Below are 23,759 nucleotides of genomic sequence, written 5' to 3' on the forward strand. Positions count from 1 at the left end.
CTGCATTGAGTTCACTACGCCTTATAATTGAAAGATACATTGAAAGGATGCACTTGTGAAGAAATGCCGAAAAATGCTCTGAGATTCTGTGGTTCAGGGACAGGTTTGATCTCTATCTTGGAATGTTCTGTTTGAAAGCAGTGAGCAGCACCACGGAGGAGCAGGGGCACATCGCATGGAGTCGTGAGAACCAACCAATCTGAACGGGAGCCAGCATAAATATTCCATTAGGATTCTCGTCTATTATCTACACATTACATAGGGGCCATTATCTTGCATAAACATCACCGAGCAGGTGTGTTCCGGCCCGGCAGAGCAGAGCTTGAATCTTAGCGTTAACTCTAAAAAATACAAATGAAAAATCACTCAGCCTGTCTGGCTGCGAGTCCATTATGTGTCTTTGTGGATTAACCGGGTAGCCGGGATGATAATGATGCTGCGAGCCAGGTGCCAAGGGAGCAATGAAAGACCAGATAATTAACTCAAGGTCCAAGCAAATAAGTCATATTCTGATCAATTATTCAGTATTTTCGGGCAGATAAATGCACTCCCTGCTCATATTGCAAGCAGCACAAAAGGGACTCACTGAAACACAAGCAGCTCTTTGCTGTTTGATTCATCACCGCGATCGTTTGTTTGCACGTGGACACCCAGTGTGCATTCAAGGATTGTAAACTTTTGTGCAGCACAAGAGAGTAGGTCTTCTCTACTGTAACATCTAATAGATAGCAATATAATATAGCTGGAAAACATTACATTACATGTCATGTAGCTGACGCTTTTATCCAAAGCGACTTACAATAAGACGCATACTAATGCATACTAACTTTCATCTTGAAAGTATTTCATAAAGGACAGTGACATTACAAGCATATGATAGTATAGAATATGGTGCGTTGCTTTAAACAAACTGTGTAAGAGTTTAAAACAACACAAGCTTAAATATCTCGAGTGGTCAAATGTAACATTCACATGCCTACATATAGTAAAGCATGTAAGAAAAAAAACATCATACATTGTAGTGAAACCCTTTTTTGAGAGGGGTAGATGATTGACTGATCATATACAACCAACGTAGACTTATCACTATTACCTTTGGACTTTTAGAATTTGCATGGTATATTTGCACTTTTCCCACTTTTTATTGCTACTGCTTGACAACAATTTCCTTTTATCGATGTTATCCTCATGCTTATAGGTTTTGAATGCAAGACATTTACTAAATCTGCTACTTTTATTGTCGCCAAAGCTTTTACAGCTAAGTGTAAAGACAGGACAGTGCAAGGGTTAAGTTCCTCGTTGCCATGGAGACAAAGACAGCGGTCGCCGCTTGACAGGCGCGTGGAACCAGCCACAAGGCGGACAGGGGGAGGGGGCACGGTGGAGGGGGGCGGATGGGGGGTGGACCCGAGGGGCGTTGATGGACAACATAAGAGGCGGGGTCACGCATCGTAGTTTGCGCTCATTGGTCACAATGACATCACGTTGTAAGTGTGGAACGCAAGTACACAGAGTGGCCGCCCCCCCCCCTCTCCCCCCCCCTGCTCGGCTCTCTCGCCGCCCGCCCGCCCGTCTCCTCTGAGCCAGCATACAGAATATGGTGTAGAATATCAGGGGAGAAACAGCCCGAGGGACCGCGGCGAGAAAGACGCGCGCGGCTACACGGCTTCCACGATAAAAGGTGAGCGACGTCCCGGCTCGATTCTCCGTGCAGCGCGTCCCGCTCGACCCGCGGGCGGGCGGTTCAGTACACCGTGTGTCGGAACGCTTAAAGTTAAAGGGTCGCATTTAGCTAACGTCTTCCCGGGGGCCCAAAACAACAACAACAACAACAACAACGACAGCAGCAGCGTTTGTTTCTAGCTTTGCTCCCTAACGTTATTTGACGGCCGAGTTTAACCCGGCGTGTCTCCGTATGGCTGAGGGTTAAAACCAGTCCGCGGTGGGAGGAATAAACGACTAGCTCGAGCCTAGCTAGCGCTGTGGAGGAATTCGGGACCCGCCGCCAAGGAGAACTCGGGGATGGTGAACGGTGCGCGAGGAAAGCGCGGAGGTTATGACCCCCCCGCGACAACCGTTAAAATAAACGTTAATCACCTCCGGCTTACGCCTCCTATCCTTCTCTACGCGTTTGCTAAAGTTAGCCATGTGCTCGCAAGAGGAACTCTTGGTCCCAAAGGTCACGGCCCGGAGGAGGAGTCATGTTGTGAAGCGGAGGTCATCACCCCGCTGCCCCGTTAGAGCTGGAATAGTGTGGCCGTGACCCCGCGGTGACCTGAATGTGGTCGAAATGAACAACCGACGCTTCTGTGTGTGTGTGTGTGTGTGTGTGTGTGTGTGTGTGTGTGTGGTTTTCACACAGCGTGTGGACATGTGCCAGTGTATGCACCTTGGCGGAAAATATCTGGCCTTTTCCAAATACAGGTCCTCCATTATTTCTCCTGCTTTGGTCGCTTTGTTTGTTTTTCCAGGCTGCAAGACGAGGTATTCACATTTTGCACGTGTTCCCCAGCAAAAAAGTTTTCTAGGAAATCTCCAAGAGGAACCAGAAAAGGCTGACACTTTACACTTTTGCTTTGACAAATGATCAATTAATGGTAGCTGGTACAACTTTTTTGCTGTAGCAGATTTCAACGTGCTCTCAGCAGATTATTCTGCTCTCCGACACGTGATCATTTTTGATTTTATCTACACATGGATGCGCAGAAAGCATCTGCAATAAAGCGTTACAGTAGATCAAGGCGGATCAGTGAAAACAACCGGCGACGATGAACTCAAATACATAGATCAAAAATTTTTATATCAGCAGCCTGCGAGAACATGAAGGTCTAGTAGGTTTCACCAAAGTGATCCGCAGAGATAAAGAAACGCACACTCACACCGTGTCACTGTCGCGTGCCGCTGCTCCTCAAATGCTGGGTTGAGTTCATTCACAGCGTGTTAAAAATGAGTGACGTACGACTACATGCACACACCGGGCCGAGCTCCTAACCGGCACCGTGCGCTGTGGTTAACCCCCTTTGTTTTTCATGCTTATTTAACGTGTACATCCTGAAGCAAAAGAGGTCAGACAGCCACTTTACAACGTGACGCCCGATGACCCGTTTGGAACCGCTGAGTGGTCAAAACTACCAGGGGAGTGTCTGACATGGATATTAAATGGTCATGGGGCAGGGGGGGATTACAGGGGGGGCGCTTGCTTTATCCACTTAAAGAATGACAAGCGGTTGTTATAAAATACAGAGACTCGTTTTTTAAGGGCGAGAAGGACATAGAACGTCAGCTAGAAACAATCACATATTCACTTTTGTAGCTGACAGCCGGTCTGTTTCATCAAGCTGTCATGTGCTGTTCATCCCAGCGTTAAAAGGCTGATCTGTTGACTGACTTGTTTACTTAATGAGAAAGTGAGAGCCACACGTCACTCGTGTTTTGTTTAATGGCATATTTGCATGTGAAATGTGACTCCCTAGTCTGCACCCACTTTGTTTTTCGCTTTCTTCTGCCACTATATCATTAGAGATGAGCATCACCAGCGTCAGTGCCGTATGTTTAGGGATAGGTGCATGAGCTTTTGGAACAAACAAAAGGGAAATATACAGCAAAGTGGACCTAAAGAAAATAAGTAACAATCAACTGAAATGCCTTTGATTTAGATGCAATTTGAATCTTCTAACATCCTTTTTAACTAAAATCTACAGTTCACTTTTCTCCCTTAAACTCAGTTCTTCACATAAAGGTTGTTTTCTTTTTCTAAAGACAACGGCATCCTGCTAAACACATAATACAATTAAACATAACATAATTAGAGCTGCCCGTGGCAACAGCTGAAAGACAATGAAGCCAGCTTTTCCATTCATAGTCACGTTGAATTTGTCAATAAGAGATAATAATATTCTTTAGCCAATTTCATGTGTGAAATTGTAATAGTCAATATTTTGTCTCTGTACAATCTCCTGTTTTATATTCAATATTAAAAGAGCCGTCTGACCCGTTGAGGCCTTTTGTATCCCTCTCGGAGAACGAGCTCTGGGACGATTAGGTCGACCTTTGCATCTGCTTCTAATGGGTCGTTGCCCAGGATACCAGCATGTTTGTCATAACATCCATACTTTGGAAATGTCCATCCATCCATCCATTGTCAAACCGCTTATCCTGCACACAGGGATGGAGTCCATCCCAGCCAACTTCAGGCGATAGACAGGGTACATCCTGGATTGGTCGCCAGCCAATCGCAGGGCTACACAGTGGCACACAACCATTCACATTCACACACCTACGGGCAATTTAAAGTCCCCAATTAACCTGATCCCCAGAGCATGTCTTTGGACTGTGGGAGGAAGCCGGAGAACCCGGAGAGAACCCACGCAGACACGGGGAGAACATGCAGACTCCACACAGAAAGGCCACTGGGCAGAATCGAACCCAGGACCTTCTTGCTGTGAGGCAACAGTGCTAACCACCACGCCACCGTGCCGCCTACTTTGGAAATGTAATTTCCCTAAATAAAGGAAACACATCCCCAGCTAGTAGTAAGTCACAAGTCTCCGGTTGGCCCCCCGAGGCTTCTCTCCTTTTCCCTTTCCCATCATTTCAACTTTGACGTTAGCAGATAACGATTTGAGCCTTTTGAAGGCGGCGGAGCGCTGCTCGTCTTTCCGCGCCGCTGCTCGTCTCGGGCTCGTACCTGACCTACTTCATGCCCCCCCAGCGAGGTCGACGTCCCCAGAGTGACGCCTGTGAGGAGGCCCTGATGGAGCCGTCCGGGTTGAAGCGCGCTGCTAATCTGCTGGCTTTGCCAGAACTATTTAACTCTGGTATTTATAGATCGGCGCAGGAGAGAATGTTACATTTTTCTCTTTTTTTCTGCAACAGCCAATCGGTGTGCCGCTCTTGTCTGATACTCCCGTGTCTATTTTATTTTCGGAGCTGTTAACAGTCCAGGGGGTTTAGTAAGCGAGACTAAAGACACGTTTTTATTCACACTATTTTTGACGAATATATTTGTGTGTTGTACTTTTAATTTAATTTTAAAGTCATTTCATAGCACTTGGACAAGCTCTTTAAATGCGGTGTGTAAATTTACTTAACTTGCACGACAATGATGCAATGATTAAATGAATAAGCTTCAAGTGAACTTGGGGTTTGTGTGTCTCTGTCGTACACACTCGAAGCATATCTGCTCTGTTTGGGGAAGACCAGTGGGCCCTCGGGGGCCCTCGGTCCATTCAACATGATTACTACATTTGAATTTGAAAAAAATTGTGTTTAAAACATGGGCATTTTTTTTTCAAGGCCAAAAGCCGAGACACTGCAAATCCTCTCATCTGAGAAGCCATCGGTCATTTGAATCTATTAATGTCCCATTACTGTCGATTGACTTAGTATTCTGGCATGTGACTCACACAGCACGTGCTTTGTTTCTTGATTTTTTTTCATATTAATGTCATCTGGAAACATTGCAGTAATAATGCTCTCCCTAAGGACCAGCATGGATGCTGCAAACCTTTTAATAAATTAAGGATGACAAATATTCACGTGCAGCACATGCCCCCCCCTCCCCCCCTGTGTTCTTCCAGACTGGCACTGCCCACCACAAAACAATTAAAGATGGACAAACTAAAACCGTTCATTTAAAAAATCCCCTAAAAGAAACACTTCTTCTGACGACGCTGCTTTACAAGTCAGCTTCAGTGATTTTTCTGGCTCTTGTTCAGCACATTTGTGACCCGACGCGTTTTTTGTTTCATTTCATACGTTTTCAGACGGATCCTAATGAGAATCGAAGCCGTCTTTGATGTGGGTGTCTGAGAGCACGACTCCCACGGTGCCTGGATCTCTTTATAATTAACCGCTCCCACCGAGAGCTTGTTTGGCGTCGGCGTTCTTTAAAATTAATAACGAGCCTCGATGCTCTTTGAACAAAAGGTGGCCGGGGCTTATTTGTTTTTAAAGGCCCCATCACGCCTCGCTTCACTGCGAGCGCTCCCTGTTCACCCCAAAGTCCCGGGGCTTTCAGATATTGACGTCCAATCATCAAGCGGCTCACGTCACACTGAGCCAGCCCAGTCCGTTTTTTTTGTTTAATTTTTAATTTTATTCCTCTTGTTTTGATCCCGCAGCTCCTGTCAGTCAAAGTGTGAGACCCGAGGCTCGGGATTCTGGCTGCACCGCCAGCTAATCTATATGCTAATGAGAAGATGATAATCAATGAGGATCATGCACGGTTGGCCCCAATCAATACCACATGTGCACCAGCGAACGGTTCAAACGGCTACATTTCATCCAGCCAGACGGTTGGGTGGCGCGGCAGAGCACAAGTATGCCGTCATCCCCTGGTTTTATCCACCGTATGTCACATAAATGAATTCCGCTGTTGTTTAGAGAGAGGCTCGGATGCGCCGCAAAAGCCGTCCCATTTCAACCTTAGGGAGACAATTTTGTAGTCTCATTGTTTAGCATTTGATTTCCGTAAGCGCCACGAGAAGGTGGCTTTTGATGCTTTCCTGCTGCTGCTTAATGGTGCGGGGAGGTAACGTGCGGTAGCTGGGTCGTGTGTTGTCTACCTCGCGGGCAATTACTGGGTCATTTTATTTATTTCATCTCAAAATTGATGATGATGATTGTCCCGCTAGTTCGATGATGGGTTCACTGCTCAGACCCCGAGCCACTGCTCCCATCCATTGCTGAGTGTTATGGTAGAAAATTGTCCCACTTACTGCTGCCACTTACTCACACTTCTCCTGTCAAGCCTCAAATGGGAGTAACAGAGTTTTCTCTTTTCAGCCGTCCAGACTAAACAAAATAAAGCATACGCCAGTCTTTACCTTGGATTTAACCCAAAAGGTGAAAGCAAGTCCACCTTATGTTGGAGGATTTAAGCATCCTAAAAAAACAAAAAACAGACAAGCACCATCATTCAGACAGCAGCAACGGGGGAGGGGAAGGACCGGGTGAAATCATTACCATCATCTTCATTAGAGAGGATCCCGCTGACCAATGAGCACGCTGCTCTGCACGGGGATTCCGTAGGCACCCCGTTGGCTGTCGCTAGGATACCAAATAATCAGGAGGCGGCCCGTGGCCTGGTTGGTGGAGTGGAGTGTTGATGCTGGAACGAAGAGCCTCGCTGTGTGTTGGGGGGTAGAAAGGTGCTGTGTTTTTTTTGGGGGTGGGTGGGCGAGGGGGCGTGTGGGAAACGGCGAGGAAACACGCTTGCTTTCGCACGCGCGCTCGCTCATTCAGTCGGTCGGGCAGACAAAGAGGAGCAGCATCCTGCAGGAGGACCGCACGCTCCCGGGGGATGGGGCATCATACCCCTGCGTCGCGTTGGGGGGGCCGGAGGAGGTAGGAGCACCAGGGTTAGGGGGCTTTGTCTCAGCAGCAGAGAGCCCCCTTCACATGCATGCACGCGCACACACACACACACACACACACACACAATTGTCAGGATCTGATGGCTATTAAACCCATTAGCACACATCACTCGGTTCGCGTGGCGCTGGAGGACCGATGGAGGCTGCGGCACTTTCTGCCGGGGATCTCGGCTCAGCAGAGACAGAAAGACGGTCCGTCCGGCGGCGTCCTCACGGCTCTCACCCCCCCCCCCCCCCGAAGACACAAATCAGGCTGGGGCTTCTTGCTGGGGGTGTAGCGTCAGCATGAGTAGACCCATATGTCCTCTTGTGAGGTGTTGTGATGCTGCTGACTGGCTGCTTTGATGTGTTTGGCTTCTCCACTTTTCCATGGACCATCTCACAAGCCATGATTGTAGATGTGGAAGTGGGGTTAAGGATTGTGTGTGTGTGGGGGGGGTGGAGGGGGGGGGGGGGTGTCTCTATTGCATCTCTTCACTGATGGATGGCTGACTGCTCTCTGAATGAAGGCCAGAGGGGATTCCCTCCGCTCTGCTCATCTAATGCCGGCACACTGGCAGCGCCGCTGCTTTGTTTACAACCCGAGAGTCTTACAGAGATCAACTTTTCACACTCACGGATGAACGCGAACCCACCGATTCTTTTGGTTCTAGGGGATTTACACCTGGTTTTAGAAGATCTATTTCTGCCAAGTGGGATGTTGGTTTGGTTTGGTCTTAATATTGATGTTTTCTTTAAAGCCTCCTAGTTTCAGCAAGGGACCCCAGGCCTCTCAAAGCAAATTTTATTTAAATCATGTTAATAATGATCTAAATGCCAAATTCATGAGCAGCCATAGTTTACTTTTAAAGCCCAATTCTATAAATAAAAGGGCAAACTAACAAATGATAAAGTCCTCTCCTTTTGCCCTGCAGGGGTTTGTTCCCTCAGAAATTCAGGGCTCGTCTGCTTTGGCCATTTGAAAGAATAACATTTGGTTTAGTGAGAGTTCACCGTGTTCCCAAGTCTGCTTTGTGGCGTAAGTGGGCTGTAGAGCCCTGCTTTGGCCCCGGCCCCTAATCCGTTCAATAGAATAATGAGGAGGAGGAGGAGCAGCAGGAGGAAATAGCTTAAGAAATGCAACATGGCGGCAGCACTGCTCCTTATTTAATTACTTCCATCACACCCTCTTTCCACTTTAAGCCATTTAAAATCCTCAACCTGCTCACTCAACCTTCACCCCTCACTTGCTGAGACGGCGTTACAGCCCCCCTCCCTTAACTTAATGCTCACACCTCTAACCTCAAGGCTAGAAATTCCATCCTCCCCGTTTTGGCCTCCTATTTTCAGCTGTTACATCAGCTGTCATGCCGCGTAAATCCCCCGTCCCGTACACACTCATTAATCCCACCAGCATCTCAACCCCCGAGCTGAGCTCTGCTTTGATCAAAGACCTCTGGACTTTCTCTGTATTCTTAGAACAGAACTCCTCCCGTCCTCTCGCCTCTACTCACCTGTCATGTCCCTCCGTCTCGGCGCGCTGAAGCTCTTCGTCCGGTGCTGTTGGATAGCAGTTTATCTTGTGAACTTTGTTGTTAAGAAGGAGACTAGACTCTTTGAGAGAGTCAATCAAGCCTTCACATAAAAAAGGACGTTTATTTGGTTGTTTGCTTTGATGGGTGTGAGTTTAGTCACAGCCCCTGCTGCCCCATCGAGCACTAAACCTGTGTTCCTCCACTTTTTATGATGTCATTTCGAGAGGCCACTGATGTCTGCCAGCCGCTCTGCCTTGTATGCAAATTCTCCGGGTTTCATTAGCCTGGGCATTCTTCTGCGTTGCCTCATAGCAGCTCGGTTGTCTGTTGGCTGACTTTTTTTTTTTTTTTTTTGGAGAATGAGGTCAGTCTTTGTTTAGGCCTCGTGTTTCACACACTGTGATCACAAACCTGTCTGTTTGTGATCACAGTGCAGGACTCGTGGGCTCCTAAATTTAGACTTTATATTTCTGCTATGAAAACAATCTACCAGCTGATACTCGTCCCGCTGCAGAACTTTGCTATTTATTGCAGTCAGTATCTTAAACCCTTAGTTAAAAAAACAGATATTAAGGTTGATTATATATCTTAACATCTGTTTTCAAAAAGTCTAGTATCTGAGTCAAAAAAAGAAAAAACACAAGCTATTTAAATGGAGAACCCTGCATGTTTTTTTCTTTGTTCCGTGGCCTTTTAATAAACAACAAATTCAATCCACAACTTGAGAGGACGGTTTGCAGATTAATACAGCGTAATAATATTCGTTAGCTGCAGCTCTGCACACTCACTTCCTTTGTGATTTCTTTATCAGATCGAGTCTCTTGCATCTTGGAAGTGTTGCAGGTGTCACATTTCCTCAGCGTTGCCTCTTCATGTTCACATGCAGTTCTGCTTCTGCTACCGAGTACTGTTGTTTCCTCGCTTCTACTTTGCATTCAGTTCTTCTAATCTTTTGAAACAAATACAGTTCCTCGTGCTGCAGGCTCCAAAGGGCCTACACGCAGTTCTCATGCACCCTGTACTCCTCCTCAGGCACAGGAGAGCCATTCAGAAGAGCCGGGGGTCAAAGGTGAGACGAGCAGAGGGCACAATGGAGAGCGAGCCCGGGGCCCACGCTGCCGCCGCCAACAGCGCCGCCGCCGCCACCGTCAACAGCGCCGCCTCCAGCAGCACCACCGCTGCCAGCAGTAGCAGCACCTCCAGCAACGCTGCTGCTGCTGCTACTTCTACCACTTCCAGCGGCAGTAGTATTACCAACAGTAGCGCCAGCAGCAGCACTACAGCAGGGAGACAGGCCGCGCCACAGATATCCGTTTACAGCGGGATGCCCGATCGGCAAACCGTGCAGGTGAGCTTCTTGTGTTTGTGCATCTGGGTATTTGTGTATACACGTGTGTGTGACAGGCGCCATAAGTGTGCTTTGCTCTGCCGCCCTCTGTTGGTGCAGCGCCACATGCATCAGGCGAGGTGCCATTTACTGATCGTAAATGAGTGTTATTAACGTGTCGCTGTAGGAATCTCTGAAGGATCTGAAGAGGAAGGAATGCTTCTTGTGCCCGAGTGTCGCTGACCCTTTTGACGCCGGGATGAGTCTCAATGAGAGGCTTTTGACTTGACTTTGCTTCTCGTCTATTGTTCCCCCCGGCAGCCCCTCTGAGCACAAAGGGTCGCGGCTCATTTATGAGCAGCGGGAGTCGTGTCTGCTACCAATTCAACAGCCCTTCTTCAAGGAGATGTTTTGTGACGGACCACAGGTCAACGTCCTCTCTGGTTACTGGGCAACCAGGAAGAGGGCACTTTCAGGGAGTTATTTGGGAGGTTTAGCTCTGCTGTAAGGAAGGAGGGTCCTGCAGACAATGGTAGAGGGAACCGGTTTTATTTAGCAATCACGCGTTTTTGAGGAGAGGAGATTCTCTCCCCGTCAGACGGCATTTACCGAATTCAGATTCACCGTCTAGGATTTGTGTTGCATCGCATAACCAGAGCCTTCTGACCTCCCCCGCAGGTGTTCCAGCAGGCGCTGCACAGGCCGAACACGGCGGCGCAGTACCTGCAGCAGATGTACGCCGCTCAGCAGCAGCACCTGATGTTGCAAACTCTCCAGCAGCAGCACAGCCTCAGCGCGGCTCAGCTGCAGAGCCTGGCCACCGCGCAGCAGGTCAGCAAGCATGGAAGAACCATTCTCCCCTCCCCCCCGCGGCCAGACCTCCGAGACACGTTTTTCGGGAAATTGTCCATTATTTTCTCTTCTTCTTCTGCGATAGGCCAGTATCGCGGCGGGCCGACAAAGCTCTTCACAGAACGGCACTTCCTCCCAGCAAACAGCATCCACTCAGGCGACGGTAGGGGCCGCTTTTAAGTGTCGGGTGCGTCTCCTAAGAGCCCCCGGGGTTAAACTTCTCTCTGTCCATTAGATCATCATGGAACTAAGTAGATTTTAGCCCCGAGATGCTTCCAGGAAACGTGGCGCCGCGCTAGCTGCGCTACTTCTGTTTTGGGAGAAACTTAAGTGCATGTTGCTAACGTCTTCTGGATCTTATGTCTTTGGTTTTCTTACGTCTTATTTTCCTGGTCACTTTTCTCCCCCCCCCCCGCAGATAAACCTGACAACCTCCCCGGCTGCAGCACAGCTGATCAGCCGGGCCCAGAGCATCAGCTCGACCCCCACCAGTATTTCCCAGCATGCTGTGCTGCTGGGCAGCCCATCCAGCCCCACGTTCACCGCCAGCCAGGCACAGATGTACCTGCGCGCACAGATGGTGAGAAGGCGGCGTGGCACATTTACATGAGGAAATGCACATGCATGCACATGCATGCTCAGAAAACAACGCTTTTCTATAAAACGTATTGTAGTATATTTGATTTTATTGGCCTATTTTGTCGCTGGTTGTCACTGGCCATCACTTGCGTTTGCTCTCCAGGCGCAGCAGAACAACCTCGTGCAGGTGGCTAGAAGTCTGGGCCGGGCTGTTCCTCTGTCCCCGCAGCTCATCTTCACTCCAACAGCCACAGTGACGGCCGTTCAGTCCGAGAGCTCCACGCAGACCTCCTCACAGGTCGGTCACAAAAATTGAAGTATCGTTACAAACTCGTACATCTGCATTCATTTCCTAATAAACACAGTCCTGACATTTTGTCTCCGTCCCTTTTAACCCACTTAATCGCTCATCCCCCATCACTCTGTCTCTTCAAGAATCAGGTCCAGAATCTGGCCATCCGTGGCCAGCAGGGGGCGACCTCGTCCTCCTCTCAGACTCAGACCCTGCAGGCTCTCAGTCTGAAGCAGAGCCCTGTGCCCATCCAGCCCGCCTCGCTGACCAAGAACCCCGGCCAAGCGCCGCAGGCCTCCGCGGGAGGGAAGGCCGCCTCCTCCTCCTCCGACGGCTCATTTGAAGCGGGCAGGAAGGGCGACGGCGCGGCGGTCACAGAAGCCCGAGCCATAAACATGAGCCGCAGCGTCACCGGCATCAGCGCTCAGCCCCTGATGGCTCCAGGTAAGCAGAGTCCAGAAGGTCATCGCCGACAGGTTCAACCCCCATGTTACAAATCTAAACGTCTCAACACGTGCTGGACCGGTAACAGGCATCCACGATTTCCAGATAGACTGTCCCCATGACTTAGCTGATGACTATAATCGCTCATAATACCTGCTGAACACGGCTGCAGACTCTTCCTGGGGCAGCTGAGCGCCTCCACTGGTTACAAAGGAGTAAATGATGATTGATGATATTTTCTGGAGAGACACCGACACTGGATCCTCAAGAGGAGATTGATAAGTGTTAAATTAAAAGTGCAGAATTTCCTTCCAGCGGCATTATGCTTCTTTTCTTATACAGATGTTGTACATTTATTTAACCCTAGAAATAGACGTGGGGGCTCCAGGCAGCTGGCCACTTATCCAGGAGAAATGTGTTCTTGTGTTTATCGTAAGCTGAGAGGAATCTCCTGCACCAGAAACCTCTTCCCTCAGTAAAAGGGGAAACCAGCCGTGTTCAAGTCTGTTGGTCTGTGTCTGCAACAGTTGAGCTGCTTTGAGAATCAGAAGCGATGAAAGTCACACTGCCACACTTCACCACCTATTATGATATCCAAACTCGGCTCTTTCCTCCTTGTACCCGTTCAAGCTGATTAAACTGCATTGAGTTTTTTTGCAGGGTGAGACCCTTCTGATGCATTATACCATTTAGATACAGTTTACAGATTTTTTGTAAATGTGTGTGTGGGGGGGGGAGTTGGGATTATTGGAGCGTGTCAGTTCACAACCGTGTCTTGCTTTGTTGCAGTAATGGATTCACATATAATGAAAGGGAGGATGGAAGCTGAGAATCTGGCTGTACGCTGTCTGGGAAGAATTGACATTGGTTGCCATAGCAGCAGGTCATGAGGGACAGGTGTGCACATGAGATGCCGGGGAGTTAATACACTGTGGATGTGCAGAACGGAGAGGCCGTATGGAGGTCTGATGGGATTCAGATTAGAATAACAGCTTTGATTCGACTGGCGGGGTCGTCAGGCAAATGACTGCGATTCTTATTATAGCCAGTTTTGGCCGATCGTCTCCGTTACTTTGAAACACACCGAGAATAGGATTTGGATCGGAAACACAATGTCACTGGTTTTTTGCAGTAAGCGTTTGTCATCACTTTTGTGCAAAAAAACAAGAACAAACTAAAAAAAAAACACACAAAAACCAGCAAGGAATCTCCAAAACAACCAGTATTTATTTAGCTGCTATCACCTACTGTTTCACTTGATAAATTATTAGAAGAATTAAAGAAAGCAGACATTAACTTTAACTCTTCAAAAGTCAATGTCAACTCATAATCCACCATATATTTTATATTCTAATCAATATTCTTTACTCCACTCCTCTTGTTGATCCGATATCTCTGATATATAGCGTCCCTGTAGCTGGTGCTAAAATACCGATATATATATATATATATATATATATATATATATATATATATATATGTGCTTGATTTGGTTTTCTAGTGGTGTGTGAAGAATGTGTTTGGCGAACGTGAGCCGGAGGAGCAGCAGCAGCGAGGGAGCTCGCGGACTCTCCGGGAGTTTCCAGTGATACTGAACCATCAGGAGAGATTAGTGCAACAACACGCAGATCTACGCCCACTCATTGCAGAGGGGGTGTGGAGACCACATACGTAGCATTCTATGATCACGTGTGTGTGGGAGGCGGCTGGTCTTTTCGGCTCTTATTGGCAACACTGAATAGAATTGAAATGAATTCCTCATGTCTTCGGGTCCTTCCAGGACCTTTCTGTGGTCCTCGTTAGGGGCGTGAGGAAGTCATCAGGACTCGCAGGGACGGCTGGTGACTGTTCACGGTTCTTTGCATTTGGCCTCGTGTGGTAGTTTTAAATCATTTTGTATTTAATATTATTGATTTGTCTGATGCCCAAATTTACAAGCACATATATATAGATATATATATCTATATCTATATATATAGATATAGATATATATATATATCCGTATTAACCATGAAAAAGGTCATGCGAGTGCTTTTATCACTGTTCGATGTTGAATGTTTGAGCGTCACTACACGGTCCACCTAATATTTATATTTGTTGAGAAATTATTTATTACAGAAAAAACTGGGGGGGAAATACAAAAAGAATATTCTAATTAATAGCACTATGAAGAGGCCGTAATGGTTATTTAGGTAGGTGCTATAGGCCAACATCTCGGATTCCCCATCACAGGTGCATATTTAACCTACACTAAATATAAAAAATAGTTTTTTCTACTCTGCATCTCCTGCAGCCTCGAGGGGAATAATGACCTTCTCTGTAGAAGCGTCTCTTTCACAGCCTGCGGGTGATGCCTCACAGGGAAACTTTACAACCAGCTGGACCCTGTCCCACACAGAACATCACAAAGAGAACCGTGGGCGGGGATGAGAAGTCCACCTCCTTGTTCACACGACTCGTAGAGCAGTAAGAATGAGTGCATTAGTGATGAAAGGGTGACCCGGACTGTCTGCCTCGCGCGTTGCGCTCAGCCTCGGGCTTCTTCCGCTGAGCCACTCTCCCACTCAGACGGGATTGTCTCACTTGCTGCGGCGGGGCGGGTTACCGAGGTCACGATGTGTTTGTAGCCCCGCTGGCACCGACGGACCATTGTGAAGCAATTTGTGAATGATGGTCTCCCGGAGTCAAGAGCTCTTACTGCTTTATCCGGTGGACGTGAGGAGCTCAGGTGAAGGGAAAGCTTTGAGTATTTTTAATTATATATAATCATCATTATTTGCCAAATGTAACCTTTTTCATAGAGGACGATGTTTGAGACTAACGTAATCTCTGTTGCACATTTTGCTTTACTTACAAATTCATCTGAAAAGTGTTGTCACACAATGAAGGCGCAGACCCTCAAAAGTGGTTGTCAGCAAAGATACGCCATTGATCATAACATAGAAACATAGAGATAAAAGCTGTGCATTAGTTGTTTGCGGATGAATTTTCCGGTTCAAGTCAAATTCGTTCCTTTTGTTTCAGCACTATTGATCAAAAGGTCAGAAATTGCAATTTTATAAATTATTACATTTCAAATCTAAAATATAACTAATTTAACTCAAGTAACCTGTGAGCAGTGTTTATCAGCTGATTTATGCAAAGTCATCAAAAGTCAAATCAAAAGGAAGGCCACACCGATGGTGCTTGGCGTGTTCTCATGTGTCTGTGGCCACGTTACCATAAACGATCAGAGAGGAACGTAGATGAATAAGAGTCTTCCACGCCTGCATTTAAAGGTAAATCTGCTGCGAACACACCGGTGTCATGAAATAAAAGCGATTAATCTTGTCGTTCCAGCATACACGCACATCCAGCCACATTCCCTGGTGCAGCAGCACAAGCAGCAGCAGCAGCAGTTTGTGGTCCATCAGAGTCCAGCTTCCCAGAGGGCGGCGGGCCAGCTGCTGCAGACCGCCTCCATTCAACCATCGCAGCACCCGGTGCCCGTCCTGCCCAAACCGGCTCCCCACCAGCCCGCCATGCCCAGCCAGCAGGCCACCATCTTCCACTCCACCATCAGCCCGCACGCCCTGCACTCCTCCCTCAACCACGCCAAAGCTCAGCCCGTCCAGCTCACCGCCATCAACCTTCAGATCCATCCCACGGTGAGTTTGTCCGTCGAACGAAGGAGCGTTTTTGGTAACGGGACAGTTAAAAGGGCACAGATGGGGTCGGGTGTGAAAGCAGAAAGTTGTTAACTGTATCAAAGTTGTTCGTTTTTACTGCCGACGTGCAGGTTTCCCAGATGATGCGTCCGACTCGCTCTGGTAATCCCCTGACTTTTGGGACAGGAGTAGCATGACGTTGACACTGCTGCTTCTGAGTTACACGTCTTAAACGCATTGAATGAACCATCATGCCCCCCCAACAGGATACTTTGTTGTTGTTTTTTTGTAAAGAATATAATCTAATATATATCCAGAGGTTAGATATAGGAGAGTATCTCTCTTCCAGAATTGCTTATTTTATATTAATTTATTGTTTTTGTCAACCATTTGTTTCCAAAGGAACATGACGTTCAGTCCTACTTAACAAGATCTCACTGCTCACACACATTTTTTGTGGTAGCTACTACTCCAAGACATACATGCTGATGGGATTACCGCTGTAATACTTTCCCACTGGCGTAATACTTTCCCACTGGCGAGATAATTCCCAAGCCTCGTTTGTACCGTTTGAGTCACTGACCTTAAACGTGCCCGAGCCGTCTCAGATTTCTCATGTTTCCCCTCCGTCCTCTCTCTCTCTCTCTCTCTCTCGTCCCAGCCCTCCCGACAGGTTCAGGACTGCAAAGATAAGCCGACCTCGCTGGTGGTCCGGGAGACGTGTCCGGCCCCCGCCCCGCAGCCGCAGCCGCCGCCACAGCCGCCGCCGCCGCCGCAGCAGCAGCCGCAGCAGCCGCAGCAGCAGCAGCAGCCTGCACCATCGCCATCGCAACCCACCAAACCGGCCGAGCAGCCCAAGCTCCCTCCGGCCGCGCCAGCTGTTCGGCCACAAGGTAACGGCTCGCCCTGGTCTGAGTGGGCCGAACGTTTAAAAGCCACATCAGGAGCCCTGAACGTTAACGGCGATATAAGCAGCCTCATAACGCGACTGCATCCGTGTCATTATTTTGTTGCCAGTGAACTATATTGGAAACAATTGGTTCACTGCGGGGGGTTCAGGCCGACACCCACAATGCAGTGGGGCCAATGTCTACATGTTTATGGGGGGGTGAGGTCTAAAGATGGATCAGAAGAATCACCGTTTCTAAACTTTGGGCATGCTGCTTTGTTTTGTTAGTTGTCTGCCAGGTGATTTGGATGAAAGCGGTTAAGTACGTCCGTGTCACGCAGCAGCTATTCTCTTCTGGCTGGACATTAAATATGGACTCGGATCAGTTTCTATTCTTCTTCTATTATGTTGTGTTACTCGTAAAAATGAAACACCGTGTCCACCACAAGTGGTGGTTTGGTGGACAGAGAGTTTGGTGTTATGCTCAGACCACCACAGACGGAAACTATTTGAATCCACTGTCTGCGGGGGCCGATGACGACGGGCACGAAAGTTCAGCGCTTTCCTTTTACGGAAAATTTAACAAAGGCAGTTTTTCAGTCCATTTGTACTTACTGAGCATTATTTCTTCAGACTCCCAGGTTTTACCATCTGACACTTCTGTCCCTTGTCTTCGAGTATTCAAGTGGTGGTGTAATTGTTTAGATCGTGTTTATTCACATCAGCACTGCGGGCAAAAACGCAGCCGCCCCATTGGAGTGGAGCCTCGCTCAGACTCCCAGGTCGAACCATGTGGCAGCTGAGCGGCACGCTAACGCTAGCACGCTAACATGCTAGTTAGCGTGCTAGCGTTAGCGTGTCAGCGTGGGAGGAAACGGAGGCGGATCCGGGTTTCAAAGCTGATCTTTAGCGGCGCTGCAGCTCAGACGCGACCTCAACTTCAAGCAGCAGCTGCCGCAGGTCTGTCTGCGCGCGCGCGTGGTGGATCTTAACAACAAAAACAACAACAACAACACTACGTGCAAAGCCGCACATGTTTTCTCCGTGACCACGGCGGAAGTTGGTAAGAGATCCGATTCCACGGCGAACTGTCACGACGCGTCTACTTTTGCTTCGTGGGGTTTGAGAGGAATGACGAGACGTCGTGGATCGATCCCGCGATCGAACCGCGATCGAACCACGACGCCCCGTGGATGTTACGTCACTGTTTGTTGTTGATCGGCTGGGCGGCAGCCGGTCTCTGCTGAGGTCCAGCTGTTGTCAGACCAGCTCATTTAAATCCGCAGCTGGAAACCACTGGATGCTGTTTGCATGTCGCTATAAGTGTCTCCCTTTGAATAATAGGACTTCAGAAAGCCTCTTACTGGGATTATTAAGTAAATGCTAAGTAAAAGTTTTAGCTGAATCTATTTAAAAGTACATGTGGTGATTTAAGGTGGATTTACCCTCTTAGATTCCGCCTTGCTCGTGTACATTTCTTCATTAAAATGTGATTTACAACTGCAGCAAATTATTCATTTCATTTAGTTAAGATTCAGTTTACCATCACAAATGTTTTTTTCTATTCAATGTTTAAAACTGGCTCATTACCTTCCTGATTAATTGCCTATAAAATGTCTCAAGACGGCGTACTTATCCAAAGCAAAAACCTTTCCCCATGTTTGTTTTTGTGACCAATATTGCAGAACCTCAAAACTGTTTCCTACGGGATGTGACAATGTCAATCAACTGCTTAAAAAACAGCAATTAATGAACCACTATTATTCTTCACACGTCTGAGCGGCTCTCTCGTGCACTGACATCGACGGCGCTGTGCTCGTTTCTCTCCCAGCGGGAGGGGCCTCGACCAAGAGGCCGACCGCCACACCTGGGACGCCGCCCCGGGCCATGACCTCGGGGACCGAGAGCGAGGCGCCCGCCCTGACGGGCAGCACGCCGCAGAACGGGGAGATCAAGCCGCCGCAGGCCATCGTCAAGCCCCAGGTCCTCACGCACGTCATCGAGGGCTTCGTCATCCAGGAGGGGGCCGAGCCGTTCCCAGTGTGTGTAAGTGCCCCCCCCCCCCCTCAACACCCCCACACTCCCCGTCTCCGCGTTACCAGCAGCGAGACGTGATAAACAAACCTGGAGCCGAATCTCTCTGGTGTACTCACCTGTAGGGAGCCACCGATCCCTCTGATACAACCGTGAGGGGGAAAGGTTGGAGGAGCACAAATGATGATGGGGAAGTGGGGGGAGGAGGGGGGGGTGACTTGATGATCCAGTCTTTATTTTAATTACACACAAAACGGTAAACGTTGGCCTGAACAGCCTCTTGTTCAGATGCAGCATCAGCACACATGTCTTATTTATTTCCTTTAGCGCTCACTGCCCCCTACTGGACTTTAGTTGTAAATGCTCTGCGTGCAGTATTTAAATGCACTGATAAAGTGCAGTTTCTACATTAAAAAGACATTGGTGATTTCAATCGTCGTTTTATTAGTTGTTGGCGTTTATATATATATTCTAAGAATGGATTAAGTGTTCTCTGGAAAAATGGAACGGAGGCTTCTAATGGTGCAAAAATCCTAAAGACATTTAAATTAAAATGACATTAAGCCAAGAAAAGATGAGCCTATTCACATTTGGGATGCCCATTTGTGCCGGATTGAATCTCGATTGTCACAAATGTTGCCGATTACGTTTACTGCTGTTTCGGCCCAATTGAATGCAAATGTCTTTCTCCAGTTGTAGTTTAATCATGAAATGGGTCTAAAAATGATTTTAAGTGCCTGCATGCAATGCATGGAGGAGATTGATAACAATCTGGTAGCCACACGGCGTTGTTATTCTAGTTCTCGGGGTTTACACGTGGAAGTCTTTCAGCCTAATGGAGCTGTCGGGACGTTTGGTCACGGTGTTGTGACGTCTCACTCCGGGAAGCTCGTTGTCCCCGTTTCCCTCCGCCTGATCTGTCGTCTTCCCGTCACCAGGTGGAGCGTCTGCCCATTCTCATCGACAGCCCCAGGAAGCCGGACCACCAGCTGTCCTCGGACCCCGACAAGACCCCCGCCAGCCACGCGGCCAACAGCGACTCTGAGCCCGAGGACATGAATCCGCCAGGTGAGACAAGAAGGTCTGCGGTACTGTGGCCTGGGAAAGGTCAACATGCACCGAGGCACACACAGTTAGCTGGTGTTTGCTAATTACTGCTATTAGGGTTGTGATTGAAGGAATACAACGGAATATTTAGAGCCTGTATTGTTTTTGAATGCTGCAGAAAAAGATCAAGAACCCAAGCTGACGTGTGAATACTGCGGATGGGTCGACTTCGCCTTCACGTTCAAAGGCTCTAAAAGATTCTGCTCCATGGTTTGTGCCAAGAGGCAAGTCCCCCCCCCCTTTATTAAATTTATATATTTATTAAATGTCAACAAAGGAGAACTCTAACAGTGCACGTTGCGGGCGACAGGTACAACGTCGGCTGCACGAAGCGCATCGGCCTCTTCCGCCCGGAGAGGAGCAAACCCACCAACCGCTGGCGCCGACGATCTCCGGGTCGCTCCAGTGTGGTGGCGAAGAAGCAGGTACACACACACACACACACACACACACACACACACTCACTCTCATCCACTTTTATCAAACTTCCTCATCAACACTTTGAGTACCATCAGACACTGATTCTGTGCACATTTGACTTTTCCTTCATTGTTTTTGTCACCGTCCAACTTTGTCCCCTCGGTCTTTAAACAGCCATTACTTCATGGTCTTTGTCAAAGTTCACTGGTGACCAATAGGAGCAGAGGAGCGTTAATCTTTGCCGTGTCTAACTGCCGTCCCTCTTCACTCATTCAGAAGCTGTCCCCCTCCCCGCGGCAGGCTCAGGGCGGCTCCGTGTCCTCCCCGCATCCCTCCCAGCCCAGCCAGGAGGAGTCCAGCCCGTGTTCGGACATGTCCAGCTACGAGGAGCCGCCGTCCCCCCTGTCGGCTGCCAGCTCGGGACCCCCGCCTCCCGCCCCGGCCCCGGCTCAGGTCCCCGCCCACCGCCATCCGAGCAGGGCCGCGGACCAGGACGCCTGCGGCGCCCGAGACGCACCGTCGCCCTGTCAGCGCTTCTTACCCAACGACCCCACCAGGTGGAACGTGGAGGAGGTCTCCGAGTTCATCCGCTCGCTGCCAGGTGAGAGAAGTCACACACACACACACACGTCTCTGCATTCCTAGTTTTTCACTAACTCCTTCCTCTGCTGTCGCGGCAGGTTGTCAGGAGATAGCGGACGAGTTCCGCTCTCAGGAGATCGACGGACAGGCCCTGCTCCTGTTAAAGGAGGACCACCTCATGAGCACCATGAACATTAAACTGGGACCGGCCCTCAAGATCTTCGCACGCATCAACTCGCTCAAAGACTCGTAGCAGAATCGAGCGCATGTCCTCCCGAGTGTGTGTGTGTGTGTGTGTGTGTGTGTGTGTGTGTGTGTGTGTGTGTGTTGAGAGGGAGTGAAGAGCAAAACTAACTTGTGATTGTTCCCCGTGACCATTGCGACTGTGTGTGGACACGGACTGACTGCACAATGACCTCGCCTCCTCCCCGCCGCTGGACTGGGTCCTTTTAACAACGCGAGGGATGTCGGCTTTGACTTTCGCTGCACTGATTGCTGTTATTAATATTATTATTATTATTATTAGTTGGTCTGTGTTTACATGCACTCACAGGGACTAAAGTCAGGGGCCACAGAGAGGTTTGTACCATATTCCAACATGTGGAATATGCTGACACATTGTACTAACATGCAAGCTGCATCTTTATATCTGACCTGAATAAAGCACAAGGCGCAGTAGCGCTACATGTAAATGCATTAGGGCTGTTAATAATGGGGCTCAAATGACCTATATTCGCTTTTTAAAACACGCATAGGATCGGCGCATGAAAAGGTTTTGAGTCAGTCGCCTTGGTTCTGTTCATACTTAACCTAAAGTTTCACCTAAAAGCTCACGCAGAACACATCGCAGTCAGACTGCTGTTGGATGAGGACGTGGCTCACTTAACGTCGTGATCAGATCACAGCTGGTAGCGAGCGCCTCCCATAATGCACCGGGTGGAGCAGCGAGGGACATGTGTACTTATCTCACATTATACGATCTCATCATAGCGAGGGCACCACTTCCATAACAATGGCGCTTCTTAATACCAGGTGTGGATGCCGAGGACCTTTTTGGTCCCCGGTAGCGCAGCGCGGTGGAGATTTGTTTCTTAATAGCAGCTGTAAATGGGATTCTTGGATTTGGCCCGTGGGGAAAAGAAATAAGACGAAGAGAACTGAGAGAACACGTCGCGCCAAAGGGCACACAGTCGTTACCGAGACCACGTGAGCAGGGTGTGAATTGGTTGTTCCACTATTAGAGATGTTATTGTGTGCAGTTTTGTCTGCGTGAATGAAAAAGTGTGTGTGTGTGTGGCCGCGAGCAGAAAACCGCATTCATTCGTTGTACTCTGTAGGTGCTGCTTTGTCTTCTCTCACAATAACGCTCGCAGCTCTCCAGCACAAAAGTCAGATTGCAGAGAAACTGTTTTACATCGATTTCCTTTTTCATGACTGTCAGATTTTTTGTTTTTTTCCCCCGTAGATTTAAACGGCCTGAAAGTGATTTTTTTTTGTACTGCTTTTTCAGAATTATCCACTAGAACGCGACATTGATTTCCCCGACTCTTGTTTCATAGGAAGAGTCTGTTATCTGAGGAACAATTTGGGTGCGCTGCTCTCCTCCCACAGCCCGACTTTTGGCACTTATTTTCAGTTTGATTTGCTTTATTGTCATGAGACACTCCACCTCGTGTGAGGGCAGAATTTGTGCAGCAGTGCAAACAAGTTTATATGTACATAGCAGCTTGAGCGGAAAGACTGAAGCAATTGCTTTCTTTAAGTTATGCTCTTTATTTTTCAACAGAAATTTAATGGTGTTCCATTTTTTGAAATATGCAAATGTATAGATATCAATATGGGAGTTTTCATGTTTTTTGGTTCCTCGAATGAAATGTTTTAATCTGTTTGTATTTTGCGGCTGTGACGGAACGTCAACCTTTTTTTTTTTGTTGTTTTAATATTCGTCAAATGCTTGTATTTATCAAAACCGTTTGCTACACAACATTTTGCAGTTATAAATAATTTGCAATACAAATCTGTCTTTGGCCATTATTTGTGTCTGTGTGATAGAAAAAGTCTATTTCAATATCTCATTCCCTCAAAGGCAGAAGTTCCTGGCTTGTAAGAAAATAAATTACTCAAAATACAAACCTTTTGCCTTGGTTAAAGTACAAATTCGGTAACAAAAACGGAACTACCAATGTCAATGCTAGAAAAATGAACATTAAACATCACATCTTTACAAAATAATAACCAGAAACGCTGATCCAACATTATTTCTTATTGAAGGGGATGTGTCTTCAGAGATATTTTATATTTAGATATTGAAGGAACAGAATTGTTGACACGAGGTCAGGAACACGGTACATAAACAGTATATATTAGAAAAGGGTGTTGATGATTAAACCGGGTGCGTTTATTCAGGTTTTTTTTTGTGCACATTCAACCCACGTTCGGGTCACAGACCGTTTTTGGCTCTGGAAGGTCCTGCTTCGGAGGCAATGCCTTTCTCTTCGACACGTTTGTGTCTCCTACAATGGACCGTTTTCTACAAACACACCGAACATTTTCTATTTTGTTTCCGCCGGACAAAAGGTTCCGTTCGAAGAGTCAGAGCGCAACAAGTTTTCTTTTGAAAACAGTGGCGACGCGCCCACCGCTGTCACGTGAGAACGGAACAAACCAAAACAGGTAGTAGTCTCTCTCCGTATTTT

At 48.0% G+C, this 23,759-nt stretch overlaps 1 protein-coding gene across 2 annotated transcripts; it reads left to right on the top strand.

Annotated features, from left to right (window-relative positions):
• Positions 1–1,306: 1,306 nt before the first annotated feature.
• Positions 1,307–23,080, top strand: phc2b (polyhomeotic homolog 2b (Drosophila)). 2 transcript variants are annotated; one of them, XM_078092851.1, is made up of 15 exons: positions 1,307–1,681; positions 9,923–10,238; positions 10,896–11,048; positions 11,155–11,232; positions 11,488–11,649; positions 11,812–11,946; positions 12,084–12,384; positions 15,724–16,031; positions 16,693–16,924; positions 18,752–18,966; positions 19,893–20,022; positions 20,180–20,285; positions 20,372–20,486; positions 20,758–21,082; positions 21,162–23,080. In XM_078092851.1, the coding sequence occupies exons 2-15, from the start codon at positions 9,981–9,983 to the stop codon at positions 21,314–21,316; spliced, it is 2,673 nt and encodes an 890-aa protein (XP_077948977.1). In that variant the 5' UTR covers positions 1,307–1,681; positions 9,923–9,980; the 3' UTR covers positions 21,317–23,080. The 2 variants fall into 2 exon arrangements, with proteins under 2 accessions (XP_077948977.1, XP_077948976.1); XM_078092850.1 differs by lacking the exon at positions 1,307–1,681 and adding an exon at positions 7,052–7,347.
• Positions 23,081–23,759: the final 679 nt, after the last annotated feature.

Source organism: Gasterosteus aculeatus, chromosome 17 (genome assembly GCF_964276395.1).
Source record: "Gasterosteus aculeatus chromosome 17, fGasAcu3.hap1.1, whole genome shotgun sequence".
NCBI classification, from domain to species: domain Eukaryota; kingdom Metazoa; phylum Chordata; class Actinopteri; order Perciformes; family Gasterosteidae; genus Gasterosteus; species Gasterosteus aculeatus.

Coding starts and splice junctions, on each gene's coding strand:
- phc2b (XM_078092850.1), top strand. CDS start 7,304: ATGGGGCATCATACCCCTGCGTCGCGTTGGGGGGGCCGGAGGAG. Junction 11,947..12,083: donor CCACGCAGACCTCCTCACAG/GTCGGTCACAAA, acceptor TGTCTCTTCAAG/AATCAGGTCCAGAATCTGGC. Junction 20,286..20,371: donor TCCATGGTTTGTGCCAAGAG/GCAAGTCCCCCC, acceptor TGCGGGCGACAG/GTACAACGTCGGCTGCACGA.